Below are 25,801 nucleotides of genomic sequence, written 5' to 3' on the forward strand. Positions count from 1 at the left end.
ACAGCGCCGGTTGCAGTTGGAATATAAATATTGCAAGCAACTCCCAGGCACCGGACCGATGTCGATTGTACCCAGCTTGTGTCCAGCTTGTGCGTCAGCAAATTCACCGCCCTGGAATCGAATTAAGCTCCGCTGCGTGCACAGGGACAAGAAATGAAGCTGTAATGCGGCGTAGTAATCCACGCGGGAGCCCCAGCTTAAAGAGCGTTGCGAAACCCTTTGAAGTTTTTCTGTTGCAAAATTAAAAAAAAACATAACGGAACACCCCAAATACCTTTACCTCGCTAATAGCGATTGGAGTGGTGTGACCATCGCGGACGCGGAAGCGCCTGGAAATGCCGCCGGATTAAGTTATGATTAGTAATTGCATAATTAATGAGATTAATTTGAATTAAAAGTGTTCCCGCCCATGCCTGTCTCTTCTTGACCCGGTGTTGGAGATGGCCGGTGACATTTTATCCTTCAAAGTTTCGATAGGACCTTAGGTACTTTCCGCGTAGTTTCGTTGGTTGTGCGGTGGAAGAATTAACAATCTCCATCCCATGTCAACGTTGATGAACAAAAGGGACTGCGAGCGATCATTGTTGCGTTTGATTGCAGCTGGTTTTACAAGGCGTTTTTTATAGCTAATTTACTTTAAATTAAGGAAGTTGTGATACAAGAAAACGTATTTTTTAGTTTATTGTGATTTTTGTTGATGAGATATGGAAAACAACCACAACCTTTATCCTCTTTTATGCTTCAGTAGCTCTAGATTCAGTGCTTTCATATTTACTATTATTTAGTTATCATTTGCTTCAACTGCGATACTATTTACGGAAGCACAATCAACTACATACGTCTACGCAGCCCTTTGTTTGCTTTCACTTTAATTACATCATTACATTTTTTATTCAATTCCATTCTTCATCGCCGTCCCAGCTTTCGTATCGTTGAATATTAGCATCGCCTCGGCTTGAGCTGTACTAGGCAGAGCACAGTTTTGTTCATTTTTTGTTTCATTATTCCACCGTTGTCTTCTATTCTCCCGGGATTAATTTGCAATTGAGAGTTTACGCTCGGTTCCCACCGGAATGCGGCCGCCTTTGGAGCGATGGAACGATTCACAAAACATGGGGCAATAAATTAGCTTAATTGAAAGTAATCGCCCCGCTTTGTTGTGGAACCAAATGAGGACTTGTCGATGCGCCGGCCTGGATGCTTGCGAGTGGTAGAATAAATGGAATCAATGGTCCGCTTCGATGCTCCCTGGACCAAGAGACCCTCTCGGGGGCTATGGTAGCGAATTTGCCAAAGTGTTACGCTTTGTTGATTGCAAATTTCCCGCAGGATCCGACCTGCCCCAACGGCACCGCTCACGCGCAGCCAGTACTCAATTTCCGACCAACTTTCTTACGTGTGTGCTGCTGGACGATAAAATTCGAACCGTTTCCAACGCAACGTAACGCTGTTGGACTATCTCACTGGCTGGGATGGGGGATGTTTTGCATGGCTGCAGAATGAACTCGCTCGCCGCACTCGTCCTTGTCTCGGCTCGTTGGTTTAATCCTTTGGTTTGCATCGCATCAGCAAAAGGCGAACGTGCCCGTCGAGCGTCACCAGCTGGTTCTGTGCGCTCTCCGTGCACAATGTACGAACAACTTCGACACGAGGCTCGTTTTGTTTTATTTTATGACGCCTCTGCCTCCCTTTTACTCCAGTACACCCGTCGATGGAGGCGCCTGGTGCCGATCGATGGAATAATTAAAAAAGTTTTCATATTGTCACTTGGCACGAGTTGTGCCGGTACTGGTGTGATGGACGGTGCATGATTTCACCTCCTCTGAGCTGGGTAATAAAACAAAAGCGTAACCAATCGCTTTTGGATGGCATGAAAAGAGGAATTCGAATGAATGTTGGGCACTGAATCTCGTCTTTAGCTTAGAAATCTCGAAACTGGCAAATGGTACTTAAACTCATCTCTCGGACTGAGCTTGTGTTTTACTTTAATTACTACGAAAGCTATTCTCTTACTTTGATCAGGAACTTGGGCGTAAAAGTCGTGATTGTTAACTTCATTTATTATAAACCCACTGAACGTGCTCATATGGCGTTCAAAACTGATTGAAGGTTTTCTTCATGAATATTCTCAGTAAAATTGTGCACATGTTTGTTTCATTTGATTCATCCATTGGAACGTTTTTGTTTTTGCACTGTTTGGACCACGTTTAGCATCATGAACTAATAAACCCTCCCGCTTCGCATGAGCGCATTTACCGGCCATCGAGCCACGGAAAAAAGAATAAACAATTACCGACGAGAGCGCCATGTGGGTAAATAAAATTGGCATACGAATCGGAGGAAAGCTCGCCGTCCTGTCTCGGGAGGGTTTTATTAGCTTTCCAATTTTCCGGAAAATTCAAAATGTGTAACTCAACCCAGCCCGGGCCGAAGATTTCGACCGAGCCAGAGATTCTATAGGTTTCTGGACTCCAACGAACCGTGTCGCAAAACGGTATCGAATCGTCCTCGGCAAGCCATCAAATGTAGGGTGGATGGTGAAAAAACTCGAGAAACTTACAAAAAATACTCCCTCAGGCGAGATAACGAGCGGACGATAACAACGAACACACACGCGTTCGCGCATGAGAGACCACTCGGGGTGGAAAATGTCACAACATAAGCGTAACAGGCGAGTTAATATTTATGATTTTCACGGTTAGTTTAACGCCACGGACAGTGCGTTCACGAGTGGTTTTTATTCTTTGGGGTCAAGGAAAAAAGCTGTGCTCGTTCTGCTCACTCTAATGGGGTTTCTTTTGGGGATGTGTTTGTGTGCAATAATATGATGAAAATAAAAATGTCCTTTCCAGAGCTTTTCTGCTCTGGTAGCACTTCGATGCGACGAAACGATTGCCGGAGGTTTTCACACAGCAAAGATCACTCTACTGGGCTATGAAAAATGAATTTCCTCCAACGTTCGTTGAAACACGAGCAAGCACACAATACCAATGAAATCGGAACAAGGATCGGACAAGCGGCCACCAGCAAGCAACAGGTGCCGTTCGAGGTGTTCCAAAATCGGCGCTTTTGGTACGAAAATCCACCAGCCAAATAGAGGAACAAAATGTGCAGGAAAAATTGCACACACAAACACACACACACGGTATTTTGATAGGAACATTCCAACCTGGTGCCGAATGTCCGAACAATACCCAAGGCACGTTGGCACGGCCACATCCCCAAATGCTCTGCCAACTGAAAAGGATCGACAATGGCATCGGGGAAGACGGGAAAGGAAAGACCATTTTTTTATGACTATTTTTTTTTATTTCGGCATCACATTCTCCAAAGGTTATTCCGGGCGCATTCCCGGGGCGGGATGATACCGCACCGTGAGTAAGCTATCCGATTATGGGGCTTTGATAAAAAGCGAAAATGAACATCGCACGTGGAAGGTTCGCCGATGGTTGGACGGTTGGAGCGGCTGGCACTGAAAAGGAATCATTAAGGCACAACATACCACAACGCCAATGGGTATGCCGGCTTAAATCCCTCGCCCAGCACCGAGAGTGAGCCATCATCCCACGATGGGCGAGCACGTGCTCAATCGATGCTCCTTTGGTGAAGCGGCATCCTTGCGCGGAGAACGTTTTCCTATGGCTTCCCACGTGCTATAAAAATATCGTTTCTACTTGACATGTTTAAAGGGCGGATGGCTCTTTTTTTGTTTAGGAGATGGCTCACCGGGGTGCAACGCTCTATTCGGCTATGAAAACGAGTGTTTTGTCTCGTATGTGTATGTGGCAACCTCCGAGAAAGGGCGACAAGTGGACGTGAAGGAGAACACAGAGTGAAAGGGAAAAATTGAGTACCAATTTTCCACGCCATCATAAAGAATCACTTCCAATCAAACGGAGGGATGTTATGTAATGTTGCTCAGCATGTATGCGTGGGTGGGAAGGCGCGGGTGGGCGTAGCAGACCCCTCTAGCCATAGCCCAGAGGAATATGTGGAGAGAAGGGCGAAAGAGCGAGCGAGAAAGTCTGGTTGTAATTCAATCAAGTGAGGATACGTTGTACGAAACTTAGTTACCGGGCGCTCCAGGGAAAGCTGTAATCAGTGTAATTGAATGAAAAATGTCTAGTAATGGTACCATCTGGGGTTTTCCAACTATTTACGCTTCTTTTTTATGTTCGCCCCCACAATCGGGTACATGCACGAAGGACTATGAGTTTTTTTTTCGCTGGGCTTATAGATTTATTTCATTACTTTTGTTTATTGATGTATGTGTGTGTGTGAGTGTTATTTTTAATTTGAAACAGAGGTCATTTGATTGAACACTTAAATTTGAAACCAGCGATTTGTACGGAGCTTTTACAGCGGTGAGCTTTTACGCAAACGGTTGATTTTATGCCGCTCGCTCCGTCGGGCAACAGATCATCGTGGGCCGTAAAACAAAATCCTTAAATAAACAGCACGCCACGCTTCTTCAAATGAGCACGGTTCCGGTGAAATTAATTCGCGATTTATGGGCGTAATTTAAATCGACATTATGGAGGCGCCTGGTGGTTCACTCGTCGGAGAGTGGAACAGTGTAAAAACGAAATAATAAAAAAAGGAAAGGGCAGTTAAAACCAACGAACAGGGAAAAGAAACACCGTTAATCTCGGTAAAGGAAGCCTCTGCGAAGCAAACAATTCAAGCAAACGCGGATTAAGTGGACCCATTTCGGTTGCTAGCCAAGGGTAATACAATTTCACCCACCGAATAAGGGCAAGCGGTTCATACTTGGTTCGACTGCTGGACCATGCAGTGTGCAAACATAAAGATGAAAATGTGATCACACCCACATACACACACAAACACACGCACAGTGGTTAATGAAAATGGATACACGAGAACTCGCGCTCGCTCGGAGGTGAAAGCAAACGAAGGGCATAATAATGAATTCATATATTCAATTATACCGTTTGGATATTGAACCGTTAATTCCTTACGGGTGTGGCCGTTGGTGTCTTGTTCCGGGCGCACCTAAAAAAAGAGAACCCAAAACGAAACGCAACTTCCACAGATGCCCGCTAGATGGCGAACGTGGGCACGGAAGCCTAACCGGATGCGCCCACCATTCGGACTGCTTTTAATTTCATTGTTGCATCGAGCGTGACGAGGAAATAAAACTGGGCGCTCTCGTGCATGCGTTGCTACCGGCGAGCTCGATCCGCTAGTCTGTGCTGGCGCATGCAAACAATGGAATCGGTACACCAATGCTTCGTTTCGAGCGGGAAAAGCTCGGGGAAAATTTATTATCAATTTGTTTGCAATGTTTGCTGCTTCGCGTTGCGTCTCTCTGTGCTTCCTTCGTCGCCTCGCAGCGATCGCGGAACTTGCGATGAAAGGCGTACGGTGCAGGAAAAAAAGACCCCAACCATTCTGATTACCATGCTCCGAGGGCCGTAGCTATGATGCCGGCAGGCTACGATTAATAAAATGGGGCGAACACGCCAAAAGTCTTCAATCATCACCGTGGTACCGTGGCAGCGCATGTTTCCAAGCCGCTTGCAATTTCCCAACCCCAAATCTAGCACAGAATGGAAGTGGTACGAACGGTTGGGAGGGCTTTTCGATTGTTTTGTTCAACTCAGGCAAATTGCATCCTCGCAGCCGAGAAAACACCGTACCATTGTGTGGCTTTTTTGCTCCGAGCAAAAAAAGATGTTAAAGGGCTAGATTTTGCGAGCAAATTAAATGCACTTCATTAACGGAGCGTACAATATGTTGGGTGCAATATGCAGTTACTGAAGTGTGCACGTACGTTGCCGCACACCAATTTGCATTTTCCACCGAGTGCCGTCGGAATTTGCAATTTGTGCGCATTTTGTAGTTGAAATTTTGGCGCGCTCTAAAATGCAATCAAAACTGTGTTTTAATAATATGTTGGTTTAGTTTTTTAGTATGGCCATGGAAAACATTACATCATCCCTTGCAGTATTGAATGCATTGCATTGCATGTTGAGGTAGATTCTCATGGAAACAGAATTTAAAACTTTTATATCACACCACAACAAATTGTTGGGACTCATAATATCCCGTTTTAATTCCACAGCAGAGATTATCAGTTCCTGAGAAAGAGTCAATCAACGAAACCAAAAATCACTATTCGGTCACCAAATCACCCACCATCAGCCACCCAACCAAAAGCCTAATCCTTGCCAAACTGGGGTAGCGTGCCATGGTTAAATTGCTATCTTAATTAGCTTTTCCAACCGCGGTGCTGATTGTGCCGGTTCGGTGACTTACCGCACAATCCGAACCATTTCGGGACGGAAACCAATCAGCGTGTGTTGGGTGCAGCAAATAATAATGCACGCACAAAATGGCCTCTTTTGGATGCGATTCCGCAAGCCTATCCTGGCGTCCCGCATTTCCAGTGGCTAGCACACAATATATTATTGTGGCTGTGTGATTGATCAACCTGGATAGCTGGATGGGAAATCCGGACGAGTAGGGCGTAGAGGCAAACAATTTCACCGCTCGGTCAGATGGGTGGGCCAGCATTCTCGCTTATGAGACACGAAACAAACGTTCCCGCATCTGGACGCTCTCGAAACCATAGGACCAATTAATTGTTATTGACGAACGAAACCAAATAAATACAAACTAAACGAAATGCCGATAATTTAACTATACACTGAGAGCTAAGTGAAGTAAACAAAAAATAGGTGGATGTTAAACATCATGCCACTAAAACCAAAAAAAAATGCTCCCCCCCGGTTGATGCTAACTTGCGTTCGATAGTTCGCGAAAAGGCGCATACACACAAAACCATACAAATAAACAAAGAACGATAGAGAAAATACGGTTCTTTCTCCATTGGTGCATGAAAGAATGCATCTGGCGGTACATGGAGATAAATGGCGTTGCTCAATATATGTTTGCACTTCTCATAGAACGAAAAAATAATAATAAACCCATGGCAACGATGCGGAGATGGTCGGAATTCGTAAAATAGAGACCTGGCCAGTTCCAGTTTGGCTTGCGAAAGCAACAGGGGAAAGCTCACGGAAGCGTGTACATTATAAACATATCAGCAACACCTGTCATGGTGCGGTCGTGAGAAAAAGCTCTCCGGTGGAGCTGTAAAGCGAGAAAAAAAACTATGCCAAACGATAGAGGTACGAGAGAACCGAAAACAGGAGCAAAAATAAGCACAACCGAATGGCAGAAACAATAGATTTTAGTGCATTGAGTGTGTGCTGCAAATGGATGTTCAATGAAGACGAAAAAGAAACACAATAGACGGAAGAAATATGTTTCCACAAATGCGCTAAAAATGAGGAGGAATAGAAAAACAATGCACTTTGACAGAACCGCGTGCAAAGGTTGCTATGTGAGGAGGAAATATTATATTTTTTGTTTGTTTTAAAAATGTGATAACCAACGGAAAATGCACATTATTGTCGGTTGAGTGAAAGTGCAACCTAATGAAACTCTACGGTTGGCTGGTGGCTGGTGTTAATATCCACAATCTAGCACCGCTCGGTCGAACGCGTCCGAGTGAATTTGCTGCAGTGTTTTTGCATGCCAACCCACCAATTTCCACGCCATGTTATGGACGGTTCAGTTAATTTTCCTTTGCTCCATACGGTTTAAAAAGCAGCCCCATTAATGGTGTTTTATTTTTGTGTCACAAGGGGGCTTCGGTTTTCCGTTCTGCGCATACCCGGGTAGGGGTGATTGTTCACTTTATTTTATTCCACTAACCATTGTCAGGCCACATCCCGTAAAATCCTGGGAACATGCCACCCGTGGCATCCGCACGCAGAATCAATAGAATGCATCCGGCTGTTGCGATTGGAAATGGGAAGGGTCCCTTGCGTCCTGCAACGCCAGTCGATAAGTGGGTGCGAAACCCTACGGTGTTTGGTGTTCTGTGGTCCGGCACGCTCCTTTTTAAATCGCATTTATCCCTCCCCAACCGGATAACCGGATTGTCCGGAGGCGTTTATCCATCCGGATTATGCGCCTCGATAGAGAGGTACCGGGCGATAAATTATACCGCTGCCGGTTCGCTTTTAATTTTTTTTGTAGCAGCCTTTCTTTAACCGGTTCGAACAAAGTGATTGGATTTCCCCCAACTTTTTGCGTGAGCGTGTGTCATTCCATTGCACTCCCGCACCGGTGCGGCCATTTTCCGGCGGCATCATTGTGCGACAGTTGGTTTTTATTTTCCACTCCACTTCTGCTGTAGTACAGCGCAAATTTAGCAGCTTAATCGACCGCGACAATGATGATATGGCGACACTCGTGGCGCTGGAGGGCCAGTTCGGTTGAGCGCACTCCAACGAGGACCCGGATGTGGTAAGCGAACTTTTGAACGGGAAATAAGAAGAGCGAGAGGAAAACAAAAAGAATATATATATGGACGCGTAGCGGCCTGTAGTTAAATCGATAGCGAATACTTGCGTAGAGTAGTAGAACAAAAACGAAACAAAAAAGAATTAGGCCGCTGGAACCCATCACGGAACGGGTTGATTGCGATCGGATGGTACCAGGTGTTGTGTGTACGTGTATGTGTGTATGTTAGGCTTTTTTTGTTTCGCATCAATTCGGTTGGAGACACTCGCGTTTTCATGCCACCCCCTCACGTGGGGATGTGAAAATGTAAAACTATATCCTCGGAGCGGAAGGCAGCGAAGGCAACCGCAACCAGCTCGGCCGCTGCTGGGTTCGGTAATTGAACCGGCGTACATGAGTCCTATAATCGATTTACGGTTTTCCATAGGAGCATTCATAAAAAAAGCATACTATTACTAAAACTATTTAATCGGAAAATAGGACGGCGACCGGGGGGAAATATTGGCCCGCGTAAAAAAATCTAGAAGCACACTGGCTCGTAGGAGTACCGAACTGGGTGATGAAAAGGAATAAAGGCAAAACGGAACACAGAACCATGTTTATTGGCGCTTAGTTAGGAAATGTAAAGAATGAGCACTGTTTCCGCACATATGGCACCGGAACACGGGAAGGATTAAGCATTACTCGCAATGTTACTTGTTCGGTGGCGAAGGATCGCGTATTTAAATTGGTTTTCCGTTTGAAATCTATATATATGGCATATAACCGTACGAGTTTTCAGTATGTGTCAGACACTCAGACTATTTGAAGGGCCAGTTTCATAGGCACCGCTGGGGGCGATTAGAGCGATTGGACGGGAAGTGAAAAGTATGTTTAACGTTTAGACAATTCAATAATTTTTATGTCATATTTAGGATGCAATAAAAAGAAAATATCATCACATCCGGTTGTGGAAATTCATTTACTTCATACAGGAGCTGTGTGCAGTCTTTCTTTTCGCAACAGATTCGTTGCAATTGTGGATTGGCGAAAATATATAAATCTACTTTGATTGTTAAGGATTTAAACACAAGATTAACTTGAGCATTATAGTTCGTTTTTCCTTTATTTCTCACTGTGATAAAACTGTACAGAGATTTTCAGTTGACACTCCACTCTAAGCGGTCCACTTGAGACATCGCGTGTCCTGGTGCGTTCCCAAACAGCGCACGCAGCAGTATCGCGTCCCGCACGCTGTGCAAGTGTAGCTCGATGGAAACCCACATACAGCACAAAAGTGCCGTTCGGGAAGTCGGGAAGGTGGTGCAGCAGCACTGAAGTAATTTGGCGGTTCTGGCCGCTGCTGTTTGTCTTCTTCGAGCAGTTGGGGGAACGTTTTACGATACTTCGCCCGGTAATATTCCGCTCCTTTGGTGCGACGGCTCTTCTTCCTGCCCGGGCCACTACTTTCAAGATTGTCGTGAAATTTGGGAACCTTCTTTGACATCACCAAATCAGCATGCGGATCTTCATGGAAGTTGTCCTGCTCCAACGCCTCCAGTGCTTTCCGAGCGCGCCGCTGTCGAGCCGCATCGTCGAGGGTGCGCTTTTTGTCCGCTTCCCTAATGCGTCCCGATTCTCGTCCTGCCATTTTATGTACTTGGAACTGATGAAGCCAAATGGCAAGCAAACAACCCAGATTCTCCCGTAGCGTCGTTTAAGCTTCCTTCTCGTGCAGTGGGAAACTAATGCGGTCCATCAAATCGTCCACGCGAGCTTGAAGAACTTCGACGATTTCAACTGATATAAACAGGTGCTTTTCGTCTAGGTCTTGAATGATAAACTTTTTTCCTAGTGATTGCGTTTCATCCAGGTGCAGAAGGAATTGTTTCATAGCGGGATCACTGCAAAGAGACGAGCAACGGAGCAATAGGAATGATTCTGTATGGAAAGAACGTTTTTCTGTACTTACCATTCAACTAGGACACCTTTCATAACATTCACCATGGCAGAAAATTATTTATTTTGCCAACGAAAACCGATATGACTATAATTTGAATGAATTTAACTTCTATACGTAAGCGGTAATAGCATCCGGCATTATTGCGATTTGCATTAAGAAACAAAACATAACTTTTGACAACGCTAAACGTCAATCACAGTAACCTCAAAAACATATGCGTATCCTTCCACTTAGATCCCTTTTTCTTCTGTATCGGACTGAAAACCCCATAGAATGTGAGTAAAAATGATGGATAATTAATTTTTTTCAATGTAGACGTGCTTTACATAAAGTAAAAAACATAATTTAGCTCCATTTTCAACAAAATAGCAGTGCTGATCACGACTGTCATTCGGGTACGATTTGCCCAACCTGCCCACGTGGATAGTGTCAGATTTGCCTATGCTATTCGCGCACGGCCTTCAATTTTATTCTCATTTTATTCCTGTGGGTTAGGTAACATACTATTTCACTAGGCCCTGCTCTGTGCGGCCCATAACGATCGCTAAGCGCAATTTCCCATTCAACAGTTCATCTTCCAGCTGAGAAGGCTGAAGATTTCCGATTGTACCCATCGAATCGTCGTCGTCTGGTGGTGGTGTTGAATATCCTCGTTCCGGTGCAGCAAGCATAACTCCAGCATAGCTACCAACATGGTGCACTACTCCCGTCTGCTGAACGTACAGGTTGGTATAGCTTGAAAAAAAGGACATTCCGAGGTCAACCGGCAGAATGGAGCTCGAATTTTCTCCACTCTGCCAACGGTATAATCCGTTTTAAGGGATTTTCATCTCATTACGCGGCGCAAAATATTGCTCATCTGTTTGGTCAAGTGTGTGTGTTTCTGTGTGTGCCCGCGAAAGTAGAACATTGATCGAGAAAAACCGACGTCGGGGGCTGGTTAGATAATCGATCCGACTAAGAGAAAATTCGAGCTGTTCTGCCGCAGCTCAGCCTTTGCCATTTCGCGCGTGCCGGGCAGCATGATGGCGAGGTGGGTGGTACACATCTGCTCCATTTGTGAAACGTGTGCGAAAACGGTTTGCTCTGGATTCAAATGCCAGCCCAATGCATGGCCCCGCAGCGATGGTGTGTAGGTGTTCTTATTTTTATCGCGACACCAGCTCTTGGATTAAGTGATTGAGGACCGTTTCTCGATAAGACACTTATAGTAGGCCCTGCAAAGAACGTGTGTAGTAGCCTCCGCAGCCCATTCAGTCCGTGACACCTTGTGACGTATTCGTTTATGTAGCGATAAGAAAACTGCAAACAAGAAAAAGAAATGCGCCATTCGTTCTCCATGATTGCGCTTTCACGATTTTCATCAATGAACGTGGTGCATGAGGACCTTCGAATTTAGGCGCGCTACGGCAAGCGCCTTCAAGGACGAGTTCGTCCTTGCAAATGTCACCGGGCGGCTTCCTCGAGCCGGTGGCAACCGGTTACACTTGCAAATGGTCACCAATTCTTGTACCACCACTGGTACGTACTTCCTGCGCCGCCAAGGTCACGCCATGGGCTTTTATTTACGTATGCTAACGGCTTCCGACCGGCCGAGCCCCCTCTCAACACTTCCCACTTCCTCTATGACATCCGCGCTCGAATGTTCCGCGTATCACGTGTCGGCCGAAGATCAAAGTTTCGCTGCCTATCGCGAGTTAGGGGTTGTTTCTATTTATGTTTACCATCCTGCCTATCGGGGTGGGTTTGCAATTTGCATCGATCACGTACCGGTGTTGATCGTCCCTGGGTGATGATCGTACGCGGCGGAAGAGAATGAGAACGGGAAGAGCGCTAACAAGATCGATCCTCAAACCGAATTGACTGCAAGGGTGGTACGTGACTAGTAGAGGGTTGATTGGGCTTATCAGTATTGATGGCTTGAGACAGCGGCCTCTGTTCCTATTGATAATGTTGTCGATTTTGCTAGCAATGCTTTTTTGACTCGCTTAATTGTAATATAAAAAAAACGGTTATAATAATTTCACTCTCCCTCACAGGCCCGCAAGGTTGTCCGTTACGCCGTCGACGTCCAGGAGCGTCAGTTCCATGCGTCTTGTGCCGCAGCCTCGAAGGTCGCTCTGTCCAAGTTCGACCAGAATGTGTACCTGCCGTACGAGAAATTGCAGAAGAACCTGGAGGTGGTGAAGAAGCGCCTCGGCCGCCCGCTCACGCTCAGCGAGAAAGTGCTGTACTCGCATCTGGATGACCCGGCAAACCAGGACATCCAGCGTGGTGTCTCGTACCTGCGCCTGCGACCGGATCGTGTCGCGATGCAGGATGCCACAGCTCAGATGGCGATGCTGCAGTTCATCTCGTCCGGTCTGAAGAAGGTCGCTGTGCCATCGACTATCCACTGCGACCATCTGATCGAGGCGCAAATCGGTGGCGAGAAGGATTTGGCCCGCGCGAAGGACATCAACGCCGAGGTGTACAAGTTCCTGTCGACGGCCGGTGCGAAATACGGCGTTGGCTTCTGGAAGCCAGGCTCTGGCATCATCCACCAAATCATCCTGGAGAACTACGCGTTCCCCGGTCTGCTGATGATCGGTACTGACTCGCACACGCCGAATGGTGGAGGTCTCGGTGGACTGTGCATCGGTGTCGGTGGTGCTGATGCCGTCGACGTAATGGCCAACATCCCGTGGGAGCTGAAGTGCCCCAACGTGATCGGTGTGCACCTGACGGGCAAGATTAGCGGCTGGACGTCGCCTAAGGACGTTATCCTGAAGGTGGCGGACATCCTGACCGTGAAAGGCGGTACCGGTGCGATCGTGGAGTACACTGGCAAGGGTGTCGATTCGATCTCGTGCACGGGTATGGCGACAATCTGCAACATGGGCGCTGAAATTGGTGCTACCACGTCGGTGTTCCCCTTCAACAAGCGTATGGCGGATTACCTGGCCTCGACGGGCCGTTCGTCGATCGCCGCTGAGGCAACCAAGTTCCAGTCCAGCGTACTGACGGCTGATGCCGGCGCCAAGTACGATCAGGTGATCGAAATCAATCTGGACAAGCTTGAACCGCATATCAACGGACCGTTCACCCCTGATCTAGCACATCCCATCAGCAAGTTGGGCGCGAACGCCAAGAAGAACGGTTACCCGATGGACATCCGTGTTGGCCTGATCGGTTCGTGCACGAATTCGTCGTACGAGGACATGGGCCGTTGCGCCTCGATCGCTAAGAACGCGATGAAGCACGGTTTGAAGTCGAAAATTCCGTTTAACGTGACTCCTGGATCGGAGCAGATCCGTGCCACGATCGAACGTGATGGCATCGCGAAGACGTTCAAGGAGTTCGGTGGCACCGTGCTGGCCAACGCTTGTGGTCCCTGCATCGGCCAGTGGGACCGTAAGGACGTGAAGAAGGGCGAGAAGAACACCATCGTGACGTCGTACAACCGCAACTTCACCGGTCGTAACGATGCCAACCCTGCCACGCATTGCTTCGTCACCAGGTAAGTTCTTTGTGCTCTATGTTACGGCTTTAAATTAATTTCTATGTTGCCCCCTTTCTCTCCATCGAAAGCCCTGAACTGGTAACGGCCCTGTCGATTGCTGGTACCCTGAACTTCAACCCACTGACTGATGAACTGACCGGCTCGGATGGCAAGAAATTCAAGCTGGAATCGCCGTTCGGTGACGAGCTTCCCCAGAAAGGATTCGACCCTGGCATGGACACCTACGAGGCACCGCCGTCGGTATGTTTTTAATATAGCCACGTGATTGAGAGCTTTGAAAGTAAGACAGCACCCCGTTCAAAGTTCAAACATGCTGCTGTACGCAAAATTCTGCTAGTTGCCTTATCTTATCAGTTGTTGTGGGCGCGAACGGCATGTGGCATGTGATGAAACACCTCCTCCACACAAAATTCCCCGTGCCCGTGATGTGGGTCAAGGTGTTTATGGTTCTCTCCTTTACCTTACGTTTCAGGATGGCTCCAGTGTGAAGGTCGATGTTGATCCGAAGAGCCAGCGTCTCCAGCTGCTCGAACCGTTCGACGTGTGGAACGGCAAGGATCTGTCCGAAATGACCGTTCTGATCAAGGTAAAGGGCAAGTGCACCACCGATCACATCTCGGCTGCCGGCCCGTGGTTGAAGTACCGTGGCCATCTGGACAACATCTCGAACAACATGTTCATTGGGTAAGTGTGTAACGTTCACGCACATGTACCGTCTCGATCTGCTCGGCTGACCGATCTGTTTGCTTTCTTACAGTGCTACGAACATCGAAAATAACGAAATGAACAAAATCAAGAACCAGGTTACGGGTGAGTGGGCTGGCGTTCCCGATGTGGCTCGCTTCTACAAGGCTAAGGGCATCAACTGGGTCGCTGTCGGCGATGAGAACTACGGTGAGGGCTCGTCTCGCGAGCATGCCGCCCTGGAACCACGCCATTTGGGTGGACGTGTCATCATCACAAAGTCGTTCGCTCGTATCCACGAGACCAACCTCAAGAAGCAGGGTCTGCTGCCCCTGACCTTTGCCAACCCCGCCGATTACGATAAGGTACGTGCTAGAGCCAGTGCTATAGAGAAACTGTAGGGAAACGGAAATGATTCACGTTCAATTTGCTTCCGTATTTGCAGGTCCAGCCGCACTCGAAGATCTCGATTCTGGGTCTGAACAACTTCGCCCCAGGCAAGCAGCTGGACTGCGAGATCAAGACCGACGGTAAGGTGGATAAGGTTAAGCTGAACCACTCGTTCAACGAGCAGCAGATCGAATGGTTCAAGGCCGGCAGTGCCCTCAACCGCATGAAGCAGATCACGGCCTAAATAGGTGCAACCGAAGGGACTATCCAGTTTCTCGACCGTATCCCTCGTTTTGGCCATCATCTATACCACAATCGGCAGGAAGAGATTCTTGAGAGAGAGAGAGAAAACGAATGAGAGAAAGCGAGATAAGAAAAGCACCCAGTACCTCTTACCCGAGGAAATGCGACTATTATTAGTTGGTTCGCAGCCAGTTTGCTGTGGACCGGTTTATGTGTGTGATTGTTTTTAAATCAATTATAAAAAGCCATTGGTCGCGGCTGCGGTTCTAATTGTAAATAGAGAACAAACATTACCCTGGTGCAATCGCGAAGCTAACCCCCCGCTACTTAATGTAAACTGTACTCGTACTAGATTGGCCGGTAGAAGTGATGAATATCTCAACATGATGAGCAAACCAAAATACCTAAGATCCAGGCGATTCGTCGTCCCCATTCAGGCTACTTACCGCACGAATGAATGCAATTTAATGTTAGAGGAAACGAATGTGCAAGAGTTTAACCCCCTACATCTTCGAACTCCGACCGGCGTCCTCTCGCCCGCCGGAGGTAGTTGGCGGACGAACGCGTTATTAGCATGTATCTCTTATCGTACTAAATGAAACGGAAAATAAACTTCCTGTGTTTTATTCGGCGTTTTGTTTTATATTAACTGGGCTCTCCGAGCAACTCCAAACAACGTTTCATCACTTTCGGATGATTAAAGATCACCTGCCTAGAACAATTGGCTAGTAAATCAATCAGGCTTGATAAAGAGCGATCAAGTCATAGAGTTCTCTTAACAAATCTTCAGACAATAATTTAAAGGTATGTCATATGCGAGCAAATAAATACGATTACTACAAACACGCTTTCTTCATAGTTCACCTGCGAAAGTTGCATGTATTTAAGATAAGATTTTACGATGGTTGAATCATTATGATTGAAAATTTTAGTCCAATCGTTCCTTCATTTGAATACAATAGTGAAGACACTTATATTTTATCAGGTCTATAAGGAAGCTTATATATCTTGTAAAGCCACTACTTGAGGATTGCAGTAAAGAAGTACAACGCTCTCCACTGTCCATTGCCAGAGAAGCGAGGCGAAGTCTGACGAAAGTAAATCTCGATAGTTCAAGGTTACAATCAAGGGAACGGAAACTGATTCGAAATGATGAATTTAATCCCCGTTGAGCCAGATGTAGGTTACTAGGGCGATGGCATCTGGCGTGCTTAAACATATTGTCTAACACATCATGGCGAGGAAGTGGACAAAATCGAGCAACAGTTAGTATAACTTCTTTTTACAGTGCGTATGGTCAAGGTTAAGCACACCATCCTACACGGGGAGTTGACGGGTGGCAAAAAAGAAAGGCAATTTTAGGGTTACAGGAACAGGTTTTTATTCACAGCGAAAATGTATCACCGAACGCAGATCAGAGTGATGTTGACTACGTTTAATTGCTCTTTTTGTAAAAGTTGAACCTACAATTGTTCTCAACAATACACGCTGAATGGACCAGGTGGTCTTTTCGAGCGCAATTCCTTCAAGTTTATGAGTTTGCTCCTAAATTGAATCACTTGTTTATAATACAAAAAAAAACATGTAGGATTTGGTATATTTGGCAGTAAATGATGATTCGGTTCACAATTTCATCGAAAACTAACCCACAAAAAGTGCTCACTCATCTCCACAATCGTCGCAAACTACGACCTTCTTCCTTAACCAAAGAATCCTCCGAATCCGTGCTGACCATAGCCAAGACCATGGCCATATCCGCCGTATCCGAGACCACCGTATCCTCCGTGTCCGTATCCATGACCGCCATGTCCGTAACCAAGTCCGTATCCATGACCGTATCCTCCGTACAGCCCATATCCTCCGTGCTGACCGTGACCGTATCCTCCGTGGCCGTATCCACCATATCCACCGTATCCGCCATACCCAATGCCTGGATATCCGTGTCCATATCCACCACCAAAGCCAAACTGCCGCTTGACTCGATCCGGGTTCGTTTCTTCCGCCGACACGACGAAGCTCAGCACCATCACCACACACAGCACTGCCCACAAACTGACCAGGGTTTGGTTCTTCATTATGTTGTCTGCTCTACTTCTGCACCAAGATCACTTGCTCCAACCGGAGGGTTTAGTTGCACCTGTTTGCCTTTCCACGAGACGTTCGTAAGACGATAATGTGGTCTGTCCGGATTGCGGGAGCTTTTTATATTCCGCCGCCGGGCTCCGGTGCCGGTTTAGGGAAGGGATGGACCATGGGTCCAAGCGGCTTTTCGGTACCGCGGTACCCAAACGTGAAGACAATCCGCCACCCGGCAAGGTCACGTGCGACATCTTTCGCGGGAGGGAAAGATTGCTCCCATGCGGCGGCCCTGGTGCTTGCTTAATGGTGGGAAAGACCCAACGAACGAACGCACACTTTCGGACGGTGCTGGGTGGCGCTACCGGCGAGAAGTCATCTCGGACCGTGGGCCGGTTGATCGAAGATCAAACCAAAAGAGCCCTTTCGAAGGGAGTCGTGTAGAGGGAGCTCGCAGAACGTGTACTGGGTATGGGCAGCCTTGATTACTGCGTTGTTCGAAATGCAACTGACTCGCTAAGAATGGTGCATTTATTAATTGGAGTATTTTGGGATGATAGGGCTTAAATCAATTCTTCGCAACATTTAAGCGTAGTGATGATACCATAGATATAACTTATTCAAGTTGACATGACCTGTTTTATAAATATAATAGATAAAAACACAGATTTATGACCAATTGCCAAAAGACACATAATCGTTTATTGAAACATAAAATGAAAGAACAATAAAATCATTGACATTTCATATAGTGAAAAGAAAAGAAAACTGATTTATTAGTAAAGCGATAAAAGCTCCACAAAACCTGTGAATCATACCCTAAATCCACTCAAAAAATCGGTGCACGGTGGTGGCAAATGAAACTTTGCGAATAAAACAAAATCCACGATGATCGTGCGTTCGGAAGGCAAACCGATCGGTGTCCGGTTTTTGCCTCACCACGTGACACACGTCTCAGAACGACACGTTCGAAGGACCATTCCGTTCTTTGCTCGTTTCGAGCGATTCAGCATCAGGACTACGCCGTACGCCACCATCCCGTCGGCTACGACTTCCGATGCATCCGACAACTCCGACGGGCGTATCGAGCGTAACGTTCGGTGAGTTAAAGTTTAACGCCGGCCCACCAACGTCCACGTCCAGTCCGATCGTCTTCAGAATGCCACCGATGTCAAAACTACGCTTGATGCGCCGTTGATCGCTCTGGTCCAGCTCGTTCGTGTCCTTGGCCAGCGCCGGAAGTAGCTGCAACGCGGCGGCACGGACGGGTGCACTTCCGGGTGCTGGGGGCGTGGGAATTGTTCGCGGGAGACCTGTCGCTGACGGTGGCCAGACACCGAGGACACTGAGAAGAACTATGCCGGCAAGCATGATGCGTTTGTGAAGTCGATTTTGTGCTTTATGAGCGCCTCTCCAGACTGACGGGTTGGTTTTCATTGCATATGATGCTCGATGGGCGCCATTTAACCATAATTAGAGCAGCGTTTTGTTCGTTTTCAATCACCAAAAATCGCTCAGACAATTGTCCCCGCGATTTCCGATTTCCAATGCCGTTTTGGCGCAATTAAAATACATTTAGGAACCGTGCGGAACCGAGCGGAAAGAGCATGCTGTTAATGGTGTCCAAAACGTGTTACATCGTGGTGTTGCAACCCATTTACGTGTATTAATTTGTGCCACTAAAAGGAAAATAAAGCCCACCCACGAGGAAGCGTTCGTGGCCGGCCATGTGACTTGTTTCATTTTTATTGGCGAACAACCTCCGAAATTATCTCTTTGAAATCTTTTTCTGCTCCGAGAAGAGGCGGTCGGAGTTCAAGACTAAACGTAATCGTCGGTGCGTGGATCATAGTTGGCGCAGAGAGCTGTCGCATTGGTTAATAAATTGTATTGTGAGGCAAAGTGTGGGAACTAAAGTGGGAACATGAACATTTTGCTGGCTTTTCATTAGCTCAATAGCCTTTTGAAGGCGATAGTTTGATGGATCCAAATATTGGAGGGAAGGTTACAAGATGAAGCATTACTAATCTGGTATATTTCATAATTTGCTATACTACTTGTATACAAACTTGATGACTTTTCAATGATCTTTGTCATCGAAATATTATAAATTAGTAACACCATTAAAGCTTATGAAAGAACGCAGCTCATTCAAACATGCAAATCAAATTAAGCTACTCCACGGTCCGCAGTCAACGATCTTCACAATGCCAGCGGTCACAGTTGACTGTGCCATGGTGTTTCCTATTCCACGAGGTCATCGTCACCGATTTCCTCATGAATGGGGCGTATAAAACCGCGTACGAAACTGATTCATTGATGTGTCTCAAGTCAAGGTGTTTCGCGGCTTACGGACATTATAGCACATAGGCGACCCGGCTTTGTCCCATGCGTGTAACATTACAACGCACGTGGGGGAAATGAGCGAACCGAAAACGAATTCAAACTTGGCGCCACTGTCCGTTTTCCGGTCACTCGGTGAGATGTCATAGTGAGAATGAAACGAAGGTCGCTGTTGCGGTGAGATTTTTTTCTCACGTGTGGTGAAATTGAAGCGTTGATTTAACCAAGTCTAATTGCTCAGATGGCATTGTTCACGTGTGATCGTATTTCGGCAAAACTTATCGTCCATCGACATTATTATCTACACGCAATCCATTCTAATTGCGAGAACAAAACATTGTAATGTTGCTATTATCATTTGATTTTGGCAAAAATAGTATCTTCTCATTTGAAAAAAAAAACCAAACGTACTTGTGTTGAAATTAGTATTTATTGTGAGATGTGTGCAACGATTTAATTTTTCAGAATTGGCGATCTATTGTGTTGAAGCATTGTTTCATATACCAAGAACATTAGGAGCCGTTACGTCCAAGTCTATCTTGAAGCAGCTTTCACCCTGAAAGTTCGAAGTACACGATGTCAGGAGTCACGTGGAGTTCTACACCGTTCGTTATCTGCACATACCTTGTCATGCTTGATCAACACGTCGATAATGGCTCTTCCCTGTGCCACTAGCAAGTGTTGCTTGTACTTCTCCAGGCTGTACGTTTGGCTTTCGTCCGTTCGAATCTCGGAAGCACTCACCGGGCAGTGGTCTGGCACACCGAGCATGGTAATGATCTCTGTCGCCTCCTTGTTGCTGGCCGCTTCTTCCAAATTCGCACAAATGTCGATCGTTTCCTTCAACACCGGCAGCCCGTTCTTGGTGATGGTCACTTGCATCTGACAGAGAATGGTTATGGCATAGTTAAGAAGCTCAAACACTGGTTTCACTGGCTCACGTCGTTACCTCGGCCGTTTGGAATCCGATGGTGCGCGCCGTGGCTTTGGATTTAACTTTGCAATCCTCCGTCAGCGTGACATTGGAATTTGGGTCGATGGTGATGATTTGACCCTCGCCGGCACAGTTTTCGATGCGGTTGATAACCAGCTGGAAGCCACGGTTCTGTTGATCGCAAATAATAAAACAACTTGAGCACTTGAGGATAGATTCAGTTTCGCTTTGGATGGTGGTCTTACGCAAGCCTTTGTTTTTCGGGCATAGCATAACAGAAACAGGCTCAGAAATGCAACTGCACTTTGTGATAAATTCATTGCAACGCTTTTAAAATTGACCTAGCTTTATAGCTCACCTGCGAGTCAGTGGTTCATATTTATATTACTCTCGACCGATGTCGGGTGCGATCACCTCGAATCCGTACTCTAAGTACATTTCCGGGGTAATTAAGTGCAGCGCTTATCGGTTGCGCAGTTGCAATGGTACTGAGCACAAAAACGCATCGCGGAACGTGTTGTGGAGCATGTTTAGAATAAAAACCATTTTCAAAGCAGCGTATAGGAAACAAATACTAAAAATCACATCATTGGATTCATTAGACTTATATCGCTGACTCAATGTTAATAAAAAAAACACACACGAACACGATATGTACTTTTTGCAGTAAGAATGTGTTTTATTTCTTGTTTTACTCGTAAACACAATTTATCATCAAAACATATCGATCAGCTCACCAACAGTTTTCGCATTATTCTGCTGTCGTTATCCAATAGCACGAAAATCGTGCATTAGGCATTTCATTTGGTTATTTCGAACTCAATTTTCACGCAGCTTTTACCCTAAAAAGATTAGAACTTTCCATAAGATACATCCTACTAAGACAAGTTAACAATGAAGTTTACCGTATCGTGATCCAAGTTAAGTTCAACCGCCATAGAACCCTTGAGAAGGAACATCATCTTCTTGAAGCGTTCTAGTGAGATATTCTTACCAGGATCGACACATCTTTCGTTCTGGAATGAGCGAATTTTCCTTCAAGTACAACCCGCCAATCGACTTACACAAACAAATATATTACCTCACTCTGAGGGCAAACATCCCCTTGCAGGAATTCACTGAGGAATGGAAGCTTGGAGCCTTTACGACACAAGTTGATTGATTTTTGGAACATTTGTGTTCCGTTCTTGGACACCTTGACGGTGCCGGCTGCCGTGGTGAAAGCTTTCATCTTAAGGCATCCTTCGACTTGGAGCGAACAGTCATCCTGCATGGTGATGGCGGCGTTGTCCGATACCGAAATGACGCCATCGGATCCAGCACAGTTCTCAATGCTGGTGACTTTCATTGTAAATCCTTTTTGCTGTGTAGAAGAATCAGAAGGTTGGAGTAGTTGTAGCAAGGGTAACTTCAATGCGGCCACAGGACACGTACGCAAGCGAGAGAACTGTGGCAAATGCTGGTAAAAGTAACCAATACGCAAAAAAACATGCTTGAGAACGCCATTTTGACGAGGGTTCGATTACTGGAATGCTACAGAATGCTTTGATGCCATGCCACTGTTTGTTGTGAGCTATATAGTACATTCCTCCAGGAAGTAAACATTTTCCATGATAATTTCTATCTTTTAGTGGGTGGAATACTAAACCATCAATTATAAAACCACTCCTCTACGTGAGGGCATTGATTGTGTGTATTCTCGTTGGAATGATAAAAGGTAAGAGTTGGACAAAATGCATTGTGATATGTATTATCTGGACACTGTGAGTTTCGTAATATTTCGAATTTCATTTATAGCTATAATATAGTTAAAATATGCTTAAAAGCAGCACAAAAATACGCAGTCTCTTGTATGCTTCTCTCGTGATAAAAAATCAATTCTAAATCAATTAGTGATACAAAAACTTTTGCTTGCAGCTATACAATTGAAAATCATATTTTTATTGTGGTAACAAAAGGTAACAAAACAGTTTTACGATCATCATCGGCACTTCCTCAATGCTTTGGTGATGGCCTCTGGGTTTTTTGTACGATCAAGCGCTCATTTCGTTATGTCAAATCGTATTTTGAAGCAACTTTTACCCTGCAAGTAGATAAGACAGCGGTTAGACGAAGCTGCTAGAGATCCATGGAGCAGTAATACATACCGAATCGTGCTGGACGGCTACATCGACACCGATGGCGCCACGTGCCAGAGGAAGGTACTGCTTGAATCGATTGATGTTCACCACCTGACTGGGGTCGGTGCATATTTGTCCCTAAAAATGTGCCAGAAACCTTTGAGTAAAGCGACTATCGAAACACTAGCAGGTATTTATCGCATCCATACCGCACTGATCGGACATTTTTCGGGTACTCCCAGGCTGCGTAACAGTTCCGCGATCTGCTCCGTACGGCGTGGCCGAGACGCCTGGTCACAGATGTCTGTTGAGCCCTGCATAACCTGCACACCGTCCTTGGTGATGGTGTACTTCGCGTTGCCACTCTTAAAGTCCTTGAACCGCACGCAACCCCGCGATTTGATCTCGCAGTTCTTCGTCAACACCACGGTAAAGTTCTCGTCGGCAGTGATCACCGCATCCGGACCGGCACAGTTCTCAATCTTCTTCATCCGGATCTTGTAGCCTCCATTCTAGAGGTGAGAAGAAGTATGGGAAGCTCGATTAGTTCGGTCACCTGCTGCAGTAGTTCGCCAAAGTCTTCGCCATGGAAACGGACGAAATACATACACAAGCGAACGCGACTCCCAGCAGGCCAGTGCAGAGGAGTACTAGACCGAACCGTACGATGCCGCTGACCTGCGGCGGAAGTGCCGTGCGACGCGCTGCAGAAGCCATTTTGGAAGTACTACTCTAGCGCGTTCAGCTCTGGGTCCAGTACACGAATTACAATAAAAAAGACACCTAATCGATTACTGCAACAGGCAGAGTTAAGCGCACCGGAAAACATATGCCAAACGTTGTTATCACGATCGTACCGCTCCGGAACCGTGACTGGAGCGAGCGCGTTGTGTTGAATCCCTCCTCGGTCGGTTGGTGGCGTTTATTTATGAACAACCATCAGACACGAGCCCATCTCCGGGTGAGATCGTGAGCCCGCGCAGCTTCTAAACACAGGCATACACTCACATGCTAGTACTCCATCTAGGTGCTAGTACTAGTGCTTCGGGAAAACGGGGAAGACCGCTTCTGACTAATGCTCACCTGCTTGTAGTGCCGGTGCGGTCAACCGATCGATCCCAGATGAGTAACCCGGCGGGACTGGTGGGACTGAGCATTGCGCAAATCAAGGTGTATGCGATTGATCAATTAAAATTGAATTATTTACCTTTATTGCTTTGGGGTGGTGGAGAGTGTACTCAGCTTTGCGAATCCCCCAGGAGCTGTCTCATGGTAGGCTTTGTGCATCCGTTCGTTGCGTCCCGAAAATGTGGAAACTCCGGAAAAGCCAGTGTGAAAGCTGCTAATTACGTGAGCTAAGCGTAATTTACAGCTCACTCTAGGTTTCCCGGCATTTGATCTGATTTTATCGGCCGCCATTAGCTCAATTTTTCCACCAACAGGAAAAGTAAACAGTCGATAAGCGCAGTAGTGCGGCCACTTCCCGGTAATCGATGAATATTTTGTCCACTATAGGGCTTGCTCTCGACCTTGTGCGACAATATCTATCCGAGCGACACCCGACGGGGGCCATGACGTGCGCAATGAGCGTACTAAATATTCTACTCATTATAATAGTACGAGAGTAATGTCGCACGATCCCCGGTCGATCGATCTGCCATCGATCTTTGCTATCCGGTTGTAAGTAGCATTCGAACACGTGACCCACACAGAAGTAACGTGGACGGATCTTGTGCAGATCGAGCTGCGATCGTTCCATTAGCTTCTATTGCTACTAACGCCGGTTAATGCTTGGCTACTGGGGTGCGGGAAGTTGTAGTTGCTGCTAATTTGCGGAGAGTTTACTAGCCGTTCGGGGAAAGGTCAGTCCCGTGTTGCGGTCGGCAATCGATCCTCTAAGCCGCTTGCGTACGAACTGGTATTTTTCGCTCCTGGGAAGGAAGATCACTAAGAGGAGTTGCAGTTTCTCCGAAGGAGATACTATGTAGAAAAGGTGATTCCCGAGAATAATCATAGCTAATGGGAATATGATTAATTACACGTGTACGAGAAGGGTAAAGAGTCTAGTGTTTAGTTTAAATACTAGATGAAGCTTTACAAACTTTTTCTAAATGGACATTTTGAAAATCATCTCACCGAAATTTTTGAACATTTGATGTGAAACGTGAATGCTGTTTGCATTACAATGGGTTCAGAGCTTTAACGTGGGAAACATACGAGCAGATTTTAAAATATTTGTCCATGGATTCTACAGAATCATTTTCGAGAAGATTTGCTAAAATAACATAAATTTGAAATATATGCATAGTCTGTATAATTGTGTGGCTTTATGCTGTAATGATTTATATGTTTATATGTTTATATCCAATTTACATTATGTCCGAGTAATATAGCTTAAAAGTAATGTTCAAAAACATGTAAGTCATACTGCATAAGCTTATTAATAAGCAAGAGTGACGTCAAACATAAATACAGCTGACCAAAACCACATGGCCAGACCTATTCCGAGTTTGAAATTGAAACGTTTTGATGAAATATTTCAACCAATATCCAGATTTCAAATGCTGAAAATGTCTTAAATAAAAGAAACGTGTATTACATTTAAACAGTTTATGTGAATAAATGATCAGAGCTCTTCATAATCTATTTAGTTTTCGCATTTAAAATATGTTGTAATGCATTGAATTGCATTGAGTCTGTTCTAAAAACAATGCATCGGAATGAATCATAAGCATGTTCTAAATAGCCTACTCTCGATCGTGAGTCACACTGTAATAGGGTTTGAATATCTTCTCACTATTGGATCGTGAAGCGGAGGCTGCTCGGTTTTCTCATCGTCGATCACCATGAGTGTCAAACTCGTACTAATTTTCCGTTTTAAATCACAGTTTTCCCCTCAATTTTTCTAAGACTGTAAATCCTCTTCATTTTATTCAATGTACCAGTATTATAGTGTTTTAAACAGATTCTTTTTGCCAAAAGACGACGAGCATTATAAGTTGACTTTTCCTAGCCCATGAAGTTTGACACCTTTTCCACTCGTCTTTAAGATCGTCGACTTCGGCGCATCCATCGATCTGCTCGTGCAAGATCAGTCAGCGTCGGGATTTTAAGCCGCGCGGTTCGAATGTGACGGTCGTGTGTTGATCGAGTCGGTGATCGCTGTTCTCCTTCATTCCATCCTTTTCATCACTGCAACCAATTAGGAAAAAGTGATCCTCAGTGTGATT

At 46.0% G+C, this 25,801-nt stretch overlaps 7 protein-coding genes across 7 annotated transcripts; 1 reads left to right on the forward strand and 6 right to left on the reverse strand.

Moving 5' to 3' along the window:
• Window positions 1–9,444: 9,444 nt before the first annotated feature.
• Window positions 9,445–9,967, reverse strand: LOC128725110 (zinc finger HIT domain-containing protein 1). The gene has a single exon (XM_053818829.1). The coding sequence runs from the start codon at window positions 9,965–9,967 to the stop codon at window positions 9,494–9,496; it is 474 nt and encodes a 157-aa protein (XP_053674804.1). The 3' UTR covers window positions 9,445–9,493.
• A 66-nt stretch (window positions 9,968–10,033) lies between these two features.
• On the reverse strand, window positions 10,034–10,391 carry LOC128725111 (general transcription factor IIH subunit 5). The gene is made up of 2 exons (XM_053818831.1): window positions 10,289–10,391; window positions 10,034–10,220 (listed from the first exon to the last, which is right to left on the reverse strand). Exons 1-2 carry the CDS (start codon window positions 10,321–10,323, stop codon window positions 10,034–10,036), a joined length of 222 nt encoding a protein of 73 aa, XP_053674806.1. The 5' UTR covers window positions 10,324–10,391.
• Window positions 10,392–10,764: 373 nt separating this feature from the next.
• Window positions 10,765–15,729, forward strand: LOC128727657 (probable aconitate hydratase, mitochondrial). The gene is made up of 7 exons (XM_053821593.1): window positions 10,765–10,774; window positions 10,849–11,004; window positions 12,319–13,778; window positions 13,850–14,021; window positions 14,254–14,465; window positions 14,539–14,830; window positions 14,911–15,729. The coding sequence occupies exons 2-7, from the start codon at window positions 10,972–10,974 to the stop codon at window positions 15,097–15,099; spliced, it is 2,358 nt and encodes a 785-aa protein (XP_053677568.1). The 5' UTR covers window positions 10,765–10,774; window positions 10,849–10,971; the 3' UTR covers window positions 15,100–15,729.
• Window positions 15,730–16,466: 737 nt separating this feature from the next.
• On the reverse strand, window positions 16,467–17,238 carry LOC128727659 (neuropeptide-like protein 31). The gene has a single exon (XM_053821594.1). It carries the CDS (start codon window positions 17,171–17,173, stop codon window positions 16,799–16,801), a length of 375 nt encoding a protein of 124 aa, XP_053677569.1. The 5' UTR covers window positions 17,174–17,238; the 3' UTR covers window positions 16,467–16,798.
• An 890-nt stretch (window positions 17,239–18,128) lies between these two features.
• LOC128722777 (uncharacterized) lies at window positions 18,129–20,771 on the reverse strand. The gene is made up of 5 exons (XM_053816458.1): window positions 20,697–20,771; window positions 20,467–20,622; window positions 20,142–20,399; window positions 20,022–20,073; window positions 18,129–18,457 (listed from the first exon to the last, which is right to left on the reverse strand). The coding sequence occupies exons 1-5, from the start codon at window positions 20,769–20,771 to the stop codon at window positions 18,129–18,131; spliced, it is 870 nt and encodes a 289-aa protein (XP_053672433.1).
• A 480-nt stretch (window positions 20,772–21,251) lies between these two features.
• Window positions 21,252–21,957, reverse strand: LOC128722780 (uncharacterized). The gene is made up of 4 exons (XM_053816461.1): window positions 21,931–21,957; window positions 21,533–21,814; window positions 21,357–21,467; window positions 21,252–21,293 (listed from the first exon to the last, which is right to left on the reverse strand). Exons 1-4 carry the CDS (start codon window positions 21,955–21,957, stop codon window positions 21,252–21,254), a joined length of 462 nt encoding a protein of 153 aa, XP_053672436.1.
• A 426-nt stretch (window positions 21,958–22,383) lies between these two features.
• LOC128725827 (uncharacterized) lies at window positions 22,384–23,411 on the reverse strand. Its single transcript, XM_053819599.1, has 4 exons — window positions 23,181–23,411; window positions 22,781–23,083; window positions 22,599–22,709; window positions 22,384–22,534 (listed from the first exon to the last, which is right to left on the reverse strand). Exons 1-4 carry the CDS (start codon window positions 23,286–23,288, stop codon window positions 22,493–22,495), a joined length of 564 nt encoding a protein of 187 aa, XP_053675574.1. The 5' UTR covers window positions 23,289–23,411; the 3' UTR covers window positions 22,384–22,492.
• Window positions 23,412–25,801: the final 2,390 nt, after the last annotated feature.

The sequence above is a fragment of the Anopheles nili genome, chromosome 3, assembly GCF_943737925.1.
Source record: "Anopheles nili chromosome 3, idAnoNiliSN_F5_01, whole genome shotgun sequence".
Lineage (NCBI taxonomy): Eukaryota > Metazoa > Arthropoda > Insecta > Diptera > Culicidae > Anopheles > Anopheles nili.